Genomic DNA, 14,183 nt, shown 5'->3' with positions numbered 1-14,183 from the left:
ATCTGTCCAATAGAATGAACGACTTGGCGACTGCATGTCCTTTGTTTACAAATTAGGTTCAGTGTGAACGCAAACCAAAATCAAACAATGTATCAGGTCGCATTCACACCAGAGCTGTTTGGTCCGCTTTAAACGCACCAGAGTTCGTTTCCTCGGATAGTCGCTTGGTTTGGGGTAGTGTGAAAGCTCATTCAAACTCTGGTGCGGACCAAAAAAAGCTAACTCTGGTCCGCCTGAAAACGTAGGTATCGGTTCGCTTCCAAGTGAACCCTGGTGCGTACTTTTGTGGTGTGAATGCTCATCGGATCAAACGCAAGACGAAATATAGGAAGTGACCCGATAAACTGTGCATGTAGAGTAGAAGGAAACAAAACAAACACTGCAGCGCGCACTGCAAAACAAGCACGCGTGGAACATGACTTGTGGACAGACGTGGGCGAATGAGGAGGTAAAAGCCCTGATAGAAATATGGTCAGACGAGCTAATTAAACAGCTGCTTGTGGCCACTCACAAAAACAAGAGGTGTACAAGTTGTTTAGCGAGAGAATGATGGCAATGAGATTCAATCGAACAATCGACCAATGTCACATCAAAGTAAAAAAACTGCGTCAGCATTTCAGCAATATATGAGAATAATGTGTGTGCTCTGGGGAATAATGTGGTGTGTGTGTGTATGTCTGTGCGCTGGGCTGCTTCGCAGAATATTGTGGTGTGTGTGTGTGTATGTGTGTGCGCTGGGCTGGGCTGCTTTGCAGAATAATGTGGTGTACTGTATGTGTGTGCGCTGGGCTGCTTCGCAGAATAATGTGGTGTGTGTGTATGTGCGCTGGAGAGCTGTCCCCGAAGCCTGTTTTTGGGATTCTATATATCCAATAGACGAGCGCCCATTTTGATCGCTTGACATTGTTCAGAAAGTTTGGTGCACTTGACAAATTGCAGTGTGAAAGCAAATCGAACCAAATGAAGAATGCAACAATGTTGCAACTTCACCCCCCCGAATCGTCCACCAAACTATATGTGAAAGCGACCTCATTCTCACATTTGGTCCACCAGAAAGTCCGGACTATCCGTGGACTTTCAGATGTGAACACGGCTTTGCGCATGGTTACCACCTTGTCTGTGAAGACGGTAGGTGCGTAGCGTTAACTGCTCGGTGCAATTGACGGCAGGCTTTGTGGATAGGGAGCATTTTTGGACGAGGCTCATTTGCATAGAAAGGGGACATGTTCCGCCCATATTACCTCATTTAAATATGTGCCAATTGCACCGGACGCAATGCTGACGGAACACCGTTACCACCTCATTTCACCCGTTGCGCGTACTCTGTGGATAGCAAACTGAGTTTCAGATCTATATTATGCACCGGCTTTGCATCGGAAAAAGCCGTGCAAACCCTTTGTGGATCCCGCCCTAAGGGGGCTTTCTCATTAGGAACGGGTGCTGAATGAATGAATGAATGAATGAATGAATGAATGAATGAATGAATGAATGAATGAAAACTTTATTTAACAGATTGCAGAATGGGTACAATACAGTACGGCTCAATACACACAATTGTTAAGGGGATGCAGACCAGAGAAAGACGTTTGTCTTGTTTACATCAGGGTCCCCCATTTTCAATTCATATTGACATTATGACATACACAACATACATGACATTTATGGCATAGGGACATACAGGTATTTAGTACTGATATATTTGTGACATAAACGGTATTCAAATATAGAGTACTGTTACCCATAGATCCATAGCTCCGCTCCGTCCTCGCTCCGTCTTTGAGTGCGAACTCCCCCCCTCTCTCTGGTTTGTGTACACACTGCAGTCTTGGTTCGCTCCGGGTTTTGTTTACGGTTTTGCGTTTTGAGTGTGTAAGCTGCCGTAGGCGATGATGTCACACTCGAACGTCATGGAACAGTTGAATATACGGAGATGGAAACTGGATGCCCGATATAAGAAAACTAATAACCAATAAATATGAAGTTATATTTGAACATCTGTTGTCAAGCCTTGTCAATATAACCCACCCCCTTTTCTCACGAATGGAACTGGTGTCATTGAGTCCGCTTTGAGCGTTTTCCAGGGTTAGCGGCTAACACTAGTTAGCTTAGCCTAGTTATTGGATTTAGTTAGCAGCAAACGTTAGCCCATTGCTCCCGTCAATTATTATATTGCATGTCATTGAAGGTCCGCGCTGGTCTGTGTAATGAAATTACAATTGCATGTCATTGAAGGTCCGCGCTGGTCTGTGTCTATAATGAAATGAGAGGAAAGCTCTGCGCTAAAGCAAGCCTCATCTCAGCCATGACGTGACAACATACTCGATGTTATATAAAAATAATCTCGCGGTCTACTTGAAAATCAGCCTGCAATCTACCGGTCGATCACGGCCGACTGGTTGGGCACCACTGGTCTATAGAAATAAATGCATTCGAACAAGAAACCAATGTATAGACATAGCAATGGCAAAAAATGTCCAGGCCTAATGCGAGCCAGGGAAGTCTTGGGCTTGTAACGTGGTAATCTCGAAGTTTTCATCCACTGAGCCGTGAGGCTCAACATGCTTGTTTGGTTGAGGTCTGAACTCACCAAATTGCCCATAAATATCGTTTTTGTGGGTATAGTCCAGTTGTTGAACGCTTGCACACCACGCCCTGCTCCGTCGTCGGGGACGCTGGTTCGCACCCGAGACCATCTATTCCAGCGGTCCAGGTTTGGAGCGAATCAGCGTCCCCGGGGACGCGTTCTCATCACACCCTATTTTGGTGTGATCGCGCTCTGATTTGACCCCGAATGGCTAGTGTGAAAGCCCCCTAAGTGTCCTTGAGCAAGACACTTAACCCCTAATTGCTCCTGATGAGCAGGTTGGCACCTTGCATGGTTGCCTCCACCGTCAGTGTGTGAAAGTGTGAGTGAATGGATAAAATGTGAGGAACAAATTGTAAAGTGCTTTGGATAAGATTTACCATTTTACCATTTACACACACACATGCACACACACACACACACACACACACACACACACACACCTTGTAGTCCATCTGTTCAGAGCAGTTGAATACATAGACCATGACGCCGAGTGCTCGTCCCAGGTCCTTGGTGGTCTCTGTCTTCCCCGTGCCTGCAGGCCCAGCCGGGGCGCCACTCATAGTCAGATGAAGAGACTGGGTCAGTGTGATGTAGCATCTAAGACAAAACACAAATGTATACTTTAGTATATATACAGTGTATACTGTGTGTACATACTGTACATATAGTTATGGACATTAGTTGGCATGTATATAAAAAATACAATACAAATAATACAAATCTAACCCTAACTAACCCTAACTAACCTACGGTACACTGTAGCACGCAACACTTTGATGAACATTGTTACTCAGCTGATAGAGTTGTGCCCTTCCTGATGACTTGTCGTACAGAACTTGTAAGTCGCTTTGGATAAAAGCGTCAGCTAAATGACTAAATGTAAATGTATATTAAATAAAGCTGTCAATCGATTAAAATATTTAATCTGATTAATCGCATGATTGTCCATAGTTAACTTAGTTAACTTAGTTAACTTAATATTTTTTATCTGTTCTAAATCTACCTTAAACAGATATTTTTCAAGTTGTAATACTCTTATCAACATGAGTCAACAAATGCTTGCTTTATGCAACCATTTAACACAAAAGGATGACCCTCATGCATTGCAAATGTGCATCAAATTCAAAACAGAGTGATGCACAAAATAACTTAAAAGAAAATAATAATTTAAAACAATGAATAAAGTGTGCATGAAATAATAGGGGAAAGAAAACGTTATGAACTTGTTACATTCACCCACACAAGGGCTGAGGACTCGCAGCCCCCCCCCCCCCCCTTCTCTCTCACACACACACTCTCCCAGCTCTTTCTCTCTTGCCCCTTCCTCATCTCTCTCACCCCCCCTCTCTCTCTCTCACTCTCTCTCTCTCACACACACACTTTGAGTCAGAAACAAACATAGTATCAATGAGAGTATCAATAAAAGTGGCTAAGTGGCGCAGTGGGCAAGGCGCTCGCCACTAACGCAGGAGATGCTGGGTTCGAGCCCAGCTCTCGGTGTTGCTTCGGGCTTGGCTGGTCGTTCATACTAATACAATTGGCAGTATTAGGGGGTGGGAAAGCCGGTGGGTGGGGATCGGACGTTGTGGACAGCGACTCCTACAGGTCGGTTGGTGCGCCTGTACAGCAGAATCAGGAAGTATCGAGGGCAGCGTGAGCCTCCCACGTGTTACTCCTCGCCACTGAGAGATCGCGCTGTGCAGGTGAAAAGATGCGACGGCTGCCTCCTCGTGTACCGGAGGGGACACGTGATGCAAGGCTTCGTCCACATTGCAGCCGACCAGTGGGAGGCATGGTCTAACAATGTTCGAGACAGGGGAGGGTAGAATTGTATCATACGAAATTGGGATGGGAGAACATTTTAAAATGGGGAGAAAAAGTAGATAAAAAGAGAACATCAATAATACACCTGAGTGAAGTCTAGAATTTTTTTTTTTTAATTACATTATATATTCTTTTAACGTTAACACTTTTTCCGCCGGAAACGGCTTACGACGTGTTTCAAGTTCATGCGAATTCTGCCAGATCACGGCGTACGACGTTATTCTGATCATATTTCATATTTTCGCCATGGTATTCATATTTCCATCATGGAGGCTGGTCTGATGCTGTCTGAGCCAGCACAACTCTGCAACGCTTCAATACTGCCACCTGGTGGCTGATCGGCGAGTTGCAACCGGAAGTGGATCTCTTGTGATCCCGGTGCGTCTCCCTATTCCGTCCGGCCACTCGTATATCGTCGCGGGACTCAATACACACACCGTGGATATGGATCGTTGCCATAACTCAATAAACAACATGATTTGGGCGTGTATTCGTAAACCGGAAATAGATTGCCTCGATCCCCATCACATAACTGGGATCTGTTTGCTCCAGTATCATCGCCCAATGCTAAGAGGAGGATGCCGTGAGTTTCAGCGTGAGTGTTTATCATTATCGATACAAACTGCTCTGATCAATATATCACCCATACTACATAAATCATTTAACGTCGATCACGGAATTATAAACGACCCCCCCCCCCCCCTCCGTTCACCCGCGCATGATCAGTCATAACGTTTAGGACCATGTACAGTTGAAATTTTTTATATAGCGTTCATCAGTATCAGACGGCATTTGATAATCTAATATATGCATTTATGTCTATATCTCACGTTCTAGGAAATACTGCAGAAAACGATAAAAACATATTTATACTCTAGACGGTATTTTCGTATGAATGTGTGAATGAAAAAGTAAAACGTTCCTACATCCTGAATGATAGATAATCGATGTTGAATGGGCCATAGTAATGTCAATTTAGCAATACAATTAAAAAAGTTATAGCCCTGCAAAGAAGGTGAACATCTCCATAGACTTACAGTGCTGGCAGAGATCAAACATCGATGGATATAAGCGTGGCAGTTAATGTGTTAATCTTACGTTAAAAAAATAGTGGTGTTAAAAGAATTGTGCGTAAACACATGCTACTGTAAAAAAAATTTATCATTAACTTTTTTACTTTAATCTTAAAATGTTAACAGATCTCATTTGACTCTTTTATTGTGTGTCCATTTTATGTCTGTGTCTGTCTATTTTAACGCTCATCAACTGTAATGTTGACTGATGAGAGCTGGATTCCCTGGATACCTGAATTTCCCCAAGTGGATTAATAAAGTAGGGGAGAACAGGGATATTTGTCACACTTTTTACTCTAGTGTGAATTGTTCATCATCAAAACAACTTTCAATAGTCATTCCTACATTAAATTGAAGCTTAAGATATTGGCTTGAAATGTGTACCCCCCGTATTGTAACAAAGACTTAATCACCTATCAAAGACACTCTGACACATTGTGACAACCAACCCCATCATGGGGATGGTTGTCACACACTATGGGGTTGGTTGTCACCATGTGTTTTAATGGGAACATCTTAAAAAGAAGACAAGAAGGCAGAACTAAATTTGAAAGTTTAATTGCATTGACAAGTTGACAAATACATAACTTAATGCATCTTAACATGAACATAAACAGGAAACACATCTTTAGGCCATCCTATATAACAAAATAAGAACACATAAATCGGCCCAACAATAATAGCCTACACAACATGTGACAACCAACCCCAAAGAAAATGTGACGACCAACCCCAACTGGAATGTCTTGATAGCATCAAGGCTAACAGCCATCTAACAACTAGTTAGCTAGCTAACAACAATCTAAACTATAGCTATCCCTTCACACTTTTTAAGGGTAATAATTGTTTCATTATAAACCAATTGTGTAAAAGCCTAGAAGAAAAATACGGAGAAGCGGAATATTTACAAATTGACATGAAAAACACAAAAAGTCCTCTCACCTCAAGTTCAGCTGTTTCACTCCAAAGATGACAATGTAGGTGAACTCTGACCCCAATTCTGGACATTCAAATACCAAAATATGGGAGACAGGACCCTCTGGTAGTGAAATATAATGAATGTGACAACCTACCCATGTGACAACGTCCCCCGTTCTCCCCTATCTATCTATCTATCTATCTATCTATCTATCTATCTATCTATCTATCTATCTATCTATCTATCTATCTATCTATCTATCTATCTATCTATCTATCTATCTATCTATCTATCTAATCTATCTATCTATCTATCTATCTATCTATCTATCTATCTATCTATCTATCTATCTATCTATAAAAACTGTCGGCAGAATGCTCACATAGTTTGAAACCTTTGCTTTATTAGTGCATCATGTTCTATGCCTTGCCTTTGTCTATTTTATACTTATTTTATGTCTGCACTTTGTAAATGTTGTGCTCATTTTATGCCGATTTTGTATGCTTGTCTTTTGTGCTGCTGTGAAGCACTTTGAGCTGAAATTCTTGCATGAAAGGTGCTATACAAATAAAGTGTATTATTATTATTATCAGGTTATGTCAAGCAATTGCTTTCCAAGACTGGGCCATCAACCATTCACGCCATCTTGAAAAGTTTTGACCCATCTTCAGGCTCCTTCACTCTTCCTCTGTATTTTCCCATGCAGTTGGCAGGCTATTTCCCAAAGTCCCTACCTGGACATTTAATATTGCGCTTATGAATCTCCGGGTGACCGAACACCAAGAGGTAACTGCTATTTCTGAGACTTGATAAGTCTTTAACATGATTTACATCCGTTTGTTTTGTCCTAAAGTTGTAGATTGTGGGAAAAAACGCCACGAAGCCCCTGTTTACTCCCTGAGTTGTTTTCCATCCAAAAATAGGATCACAGTGCTGATGATACGCTGCCAGTCTGATTGCTTGACAGACATTCCCAGGAACCAATCACAAATGGCTGCTGTCATTATAGACCACTGCACTTCCGTGTTTCATTGACACCAACACCCGCTCACTCAGATCTGCCGATCAGCACCTCCTGGTGGTCCCCAGGTCCAGGCTGAAAACAAGGGGTGATCGAGCCTTCGAGGTGACAGCACCAAGGCTCTGTAACGCACTCCCCCTGGACCCGCGAACTGCCCCCTCTGAAAACTCTTTTAAAAAACAACTAAAAACACATTTGTTCAGACAGGCCTTTGGTCATATAGGCACTTGTTCTTGTCCTCACTGTTCCTATAGTTTTGTTTTTTAATTAGTGACTCATGATTTTATCCAAATTCTTTTATTCTACTTTTTTATCTGGTTTCACTCTTTTTTAACTGCTGTCTGTTGTTGTTGTCATTTATTTCTGGTTTTGTTGTGTTTTTTATATAATCTGTAGTGTAAAGCACCCTGTGCATTCGTGCTGTGAAGGGTGCTATATAAATAAAAGTCATTCATTCATTCATTGAGCTCATGGAGGAGAGAGCGGGGGGAGAAAATTAATGAATGTGGATGAGAGACTATGCATGTGCAGATTGATGAACCTAGACTCCGTGGGCTCATCTGCGCATGCGTAGTTCGGGAGTAGGTGCGGAAAAGTGACTATAGCTCGGCCGAGAAAGTGCCGATGGACTTGGGATTGGTCGTGCCGTGTTCAGGAGACTCATCCATGCGTATAAAAGTCTATTGGATCATGTCTCCAGCACCCCCACAGCCGTAGCTACAACCACTTAATGTCAAGGCTCTGATCCACCTCCATTAATTTTCTCCCCACTCTCTCCTATGATTTCAGAATCCCGGAAGTGTTCCGGTGGTCTATAGCTTTTTGATCTGCTGTCATGTTATTCCAGTGCTGCTTCCCGTTTTCTATATCAGATAGACCACCACAAATAGATGTATTGTACTGCTGTAATAACACATTAGCAGTGCTTCTTGTGAGGTACTGTATGTTGAGTCTATTCTAAGGCTGAGACGATATGCCATTTGGAAGAATCGATGAATCGTGACAAAATGTATATAGTCGGTGGTCTGGATGTGATGGAGGAGTGCACTGCATATTGAATGCACAGTGCAGAGTTGCAATTCAGCTGAATTTACATGAAATGTGGATGTTAAAAAAGATATATACGGTACATATGCAAATATATCGATATGTGACGCCACTTATCGATATCACGCAGTTATCGATAATTATCGATATATCGATAAGTGGTCTCAGCCTTAGCCATAGTCTATTCCACTGTTGACTGTGGAATAGACACCGCTGGGCGTGACTTACATGGATAGATTCAACTGGACCCACAAAATCCAGGAAAAAGAGAGTTACGGTTCAAAGGTCACAGGCCAAAAGGTAGTTTGTTGTTATAGCGCCATCATCTGACCAAATGGCACCAAATTGAACAAATTGCACTCCCCTGGGTCCTCCGCCAAATGTGAAGTCGATCAGATGAACGCTTCTCAAGATATGCACAGATATGCCAGCCACAGACACACAGACATTCCTTCTGGGGCTGGGAGGTCTACCATCATGGATCCATGCAAAGGTATGGGTGTTTACTATACTGTCATCCACGATATATATATATACATTGTAAAAAAAAATAAGTTAAAAAAAGATTCCTTGCAGCACTATTAGAAAAGAAAATAGAAATAGGACCACTGTATTACAAGATAAATATGTAAAAATATTGTTATATCAAATTGTAATGTATACTGGAAAACTATACCTTCATATGATATGAAAGAATATATATATATATATATATATATATATATATATATATATATATATATATATATATATATATATATATATATATATATATATATATATCTTTTCTTTCATATCATATACAGTGTACCGGTTGAGAGAGTGAACAGTTTTAAGTACCTCGGAGCCCACATATCCGAGGACTTGACATGGACCACACACATTGACAGTGTTGTGAAGAAGGCACCTAAGGAAGTTCCAAGTCAGTCAGAAGATCCTTAAGAACTTCTACTCATGTACAATAGAGAGCATCCTGACTGGTAATATCACCTCCTCCTGGTTTGGGAATAGCACCGCACAAGACCGTAGCAGACTACAGAGAGTGGCACGTTCAGCCGAACGCACAATTGGAGGGGGGCTTCCCACTCTCCAGAACATTTACAACAAGCGGTGCAGGGGTAAGGCTGAGAGAATTATCAAGGACTCCAGCCACCCAAACAACTGCCTCTTTGAACTGCTGTGGCAGGCAAGCGATACCGGAGTCTCATGGCAAGCACAGAAAGACTCAGAAGAAGCTTCTATCCCCAGGCCATCAGGTTGCTCAATGAACAATAACACTATGCAACAACCATCAAATGCACTCACAACACACACATCCACATGCACACACTCACTTTAAACAAACAACACACTGCAGCACCCACTCTCCACACTTTAGAACACCTAAACACACTTTATATTTATTGGTAAAGGATTTGCACTACAACCCATACCTCAGTACACCTAACTGTACATTTTACCTAAATTGTACCTCATCCCATTTCTGCTTTGCACTATATAGTATATTGTATATTAGTATATTGCATAGTATATTGTATGGTAACTCAGTTACTTCTATTCTGCATCGAACGAATTGTACATATGTATATACTGAACACTGTGTCTACGTACGTGACTTCTATTTTTTACTTCTATTTTTACATGCTATACTATTTTATTTCATACTTATCTTGTCTAGCACAGTCTCTGGAGCGTAACAGAAAGAAGCATTTTGTATAAAAGTATTCTGTACTTCTGTATGACAACTATTAAAGAAACTTGAACTTGAAACTTGATATATATAAACACTAGGGCTGTCAGTTTATCGCGTTAATTAGATTAATTAATTACACAGAAAATTATCGCGTTATGAAAATGAACTCAAAATTAATTACAATATTTTTTTAAAATTGTAATGTTTTTTTTATCTCATTTATTCCATAAGAATGTAGAATACACATTTACAGACTTTTTTTTAATATGGTCCATTTGCATGTTCTTGGTATCTGATTCTAGGGACATCTATGAATCTCAGGGAATGTATTCCCAGTGTCAGAAATACTGTGGGCTAGATCCACAAAGAATGGATTGCACGGTGCAAGTTGCACCCTTACTTACAATTCATTATGAATTGAAAATGGGGGACCCTGATGTAAACAAGACGAAAGTCTTTCTCTGGTCTGCATCCCCTTAACAATTGTGTGTATTGAGCCGTACTGTATTGTACCCATTCTGCAATCTGTTAATAACATTTTCATTCAATCTGCGCAGTGATTGATTGAATGAACATTTTATTTTGAGTAAATTGTAATGAATCAAATGAGAATATCAATACATTTTTTTTAATCTTTGACTGTGAATAACACCATGCTCAAATTGACCAGACCTGAAAAATCTAAGCAAATTAATAGATGGAAGATGATTAAACAGAAGGTTTTGTAGATACAGTACTGAATTCTGCCATCCGGACACATGCAATTTGAAATATGATTATAGAATATAGAATATCAGACATAAAATGGTTATGCGATTAAAATGCGATTAATTTATTACAAATCCTGTAATTAATTAGATAATTTTTTTTACTCGCCTGACAGCACTAATAAACACACACACATACAGACACACACAAAAACACAGAACATAAATAATTGTATAACCTTCTCTTATCTGTTTTGCAGGCAGACTCTTCTTCTTTATCTGTCCAACCATCGCACATAACCACATCATCACCAGATCTTATCATCCTGCCACCCCCCACTGTGCCTCTGTCATCATCCCACAGTCTTCCACACAGCCTGTCAGGACTAACAAACAGTCTGCCAATCTAGAGTCAATATGAAAGAAAAAAGAAAAAAGGCATCCTTCTGGATGAGAACTGATGGAGGCAATCAAACCTTTATTGATCAAAGGGGATAAACACAATGTTTTGCCTTGAATATCAATACGGCGATGATTTTAATGAGCAGATGGTTAATAGATGATGTATGGAGAGAGAGAGAAGACATCGGAGAGCGTAACGAGAGACAGAGGCTCGTAGAAGACAAACGGTCCCATCTGGGTACAGTCAGTGCATCAATTGGAATATCGTTGCCAACCGGTTTTATGGCCCAACCCCCCCCCCCCCCCAACCTTGAAATGTCCAAACATATCTCACAATCAATTGTCTGGGTGAGGTTGTGGTGCTGCCATGAATATCTAAACCCGGATATCAGAGGGACGTGCTTTGTTTTATCATTATTTCACTAAAAAGAATCTGTCTATTTGTTTATCCATCCGTCTCTCTCCCTCTCTCTCCCTCTATCTCCCTCTCTGTCTCTCTCTCACACTCTCTCCTTCTCCCTCCGTCTCCTCTCTCTCCATTTCACTCTCCCTCTATCCCCCTCTCTCTCTCTATCCCTCTCTCTCTCTCCATCCCTCTGCGCGCTGCCAGAATAAAATATTCTAGACATTTTGCATAATGGTGCAGGCTTTAGTGATCCTGCGGTTAGTATTGAGCAGATGCTAACCTTGTGCCAATAACATACCCGCTGCCGTTATAGATTACGAGGGTGATTCATTTAGTGTAATTACAATGCCACGGATTGGTGAACCCACCAGTGTAACGAGCTACAGTCGGCTAGCGGCAAACAGTGAGAAGATATTTCATCCCATCTCCATAGGATGAAAGATTTCACGACGACTGCAAATGTACCTGTACTTCATGCTGGACAGCTGTGTCCACTATCCGTTCATGTCTCGTATTCCAGAGCTGTCTCCCTTTTTAAATGGTATGTCTACGGTTGTAAATCTTGAATCTTGTATTGTATTCCGTTAATAGGCATGTGTCTCGATTGTTTAGGGTGAACTTGTATTTTACTGTAGAATCCGTGATTAACCATTTCACTGCCACACTACCAAAGGGTTAACCATTTCACTGCCACACTACCAAAGGGTTAACCCTTTCACTGTGACAATACAGAAGGTTAACCCTTTCACTGCCACACAACAAAGGGTTAACCCTTTCACAACCACACTACAGAAGGTTAACCCTTTGACTACGGTTAACAGTAGTGTGGTAGTGAAAGGTTAACCTTCTGTAGTGTGGTAGTGAAATGGATCATTCAGTCTTGGAGACCTGCAACATGTCAATATATGCTACTCGCACATACGGATATGTACATCTTGACATTTGACAATCCCACAGCAGCTGCATGTGTAGCATGTCGGGGAGCGACCGTGCTGTGTGTTTTTCCAGTCCATGTTGAAAAGCCCATTATCATACCCCTCAGCCCACCACAACCCCACCCCACCCCCGCCAACAACCGCCTGCCTGCCGCTCCCCCACCCCTGCCTATAGCACGCTGGTGGGATGAAAGTCTACGGTCATTGTTTGACATGCAACGAAGCCAGAGAGGGGACATGCACCATATGGTAAAACCGTGCTACATGGCAACTGATCCAAGACCATCAAAGACCAATGTTTCTGCTTTGTTCAAGGCCTTCAAACAGAATACTGGTCAGTCAAAAAAAGAAGAAAAACACAGAGTCAAGTTTTTTGTTTGCCAGAGGTCTTTTGGAGGTAGGTAATCATTTCTGGGTCGTTAAAACTTTTATCGGGAACTGAGCAGAACATGCACACGAACGCTCCGGTTTTTGGCAACGCACCCTCATGGAGTCGTTCGCTCAAAGGTTTTCGTCTGCTTGCCAAAAAGTTAAAAAGAGCTATGGCTCTAATACCTGTTGGCTATGGATAAATCAAATTCACCTTCTTGAAATGTATAGTGTTTCTTCAAACCGCCACCATCAAATGGAAACCTTGGATCTTGGTGATCTAGCCTTGGAGATTTATTTTCTGATTGCCAGGTATTTTTTAATTAGCCAGTGGGCTCTGAAAGGGTCTCATGGGGAAGCAGGACCATGTAAAACCATTAAGAGTAAACCAGGAAATTCATGAGAATCACAAAATGTCAATTTACTAGTAGATTGTCCGGGGGGAAGCAACAGTTGTGATTGGAGGATCAAGAAAAGAGGGCGGGGTTTGAGATCAGGTCAAATACGCGTGTGTTTGAGTCTACAAGGTGCTCATTACCAGCTTGATGAAATGAGGACCATGTAGATTCAATGTACTTGTTCCACATAATTGTACATGGATGTCTACAGGGTCCTCATTTCAGATGATGAAAATGACAGCAGACAGACAGACACCTGTGGGCACCGCTTTCATCCACAGCTTTCTACATAATTTTGATGTATGTAGAAAGCATAATTTTGTGAGGGGGGGTGACTCATCAATACAATTTCCCCTGTCAATCACGACAGAGGTGACAGTTAATCACAATGTTCTCCCCAACTGCCAGTCAAGAGGAGCGAAGGCAAACGTCCCCGTGTGATGTACCCATCAGTGAGAGGGGTGATGACCAGTCGCGGGGTGTTGCCCTGTGTGTTTGTACCTGTCAGTGAGAGGGGTGATCACTAGTCGCGGGGTGTTGCCCTGTGTGTTTGTACCTGTCAGTGAGAGGGGTGATCACCAGTCGTGGGGTGTTGCCCTGTGTGTTTGTACCTGTCAGTGAGAGGGGTGATCACCAGTCGCGGGGTGTTGCCCTGTGTGTTTGTACCTGTCAGTGAGAGGGGTGATCACCAGTCGTGGGGTGTTGCCCTGTGTGTTTGTACCTGTCAGTGAGAGGGGTGATCACCAGTTGCGGGGTGTTGCCCTGTGTGTTTGTACCTGTCAGTGAGAGGGGTGATCACCAG

At 42.0% G+C, this 14,183-nt stretch overlaps 1 protein-coding gene across 1 annotated transcript in view; it reads right to left on the bottom strand.

The window, feature by feature from the left end:
- The window catches only part of dnah9 (dynein, axonemal, heavy chain 9), a gene marked incomplete at its 5' end in the record, with an annotated part of 366,889 nt that overhangs the window by 273,592 nt on the left and 79,114 nt on the right, over positions 1-14,183 (bottom strand). Inside the window, 2 exon segments of the mRNA XM_084323040.1 lie at positions 3,018-3,184; positions 13,828-13,868. Of these exon segments, the coding sequence (XP_084179166.1) occupies positions 3,018-3,184; positions 13,828-13,868 (208 nt within the window).

This window comes from Notolepis coatsorum (genome assembly GCF_963971535.1).
Source record: "Notolepis coatsorum genome assembly, chromosome: 10".
Classification (NCBI taxonomy): Eukaryota; Metazoa; Chordata; class Actinopteri; order Aulopiformes; family Paralepididae; genus Notolepis; species Notolepis coatsorum.
This window is presented reverse-complemented; position numbering and strand designations above follow the sequence as displayed.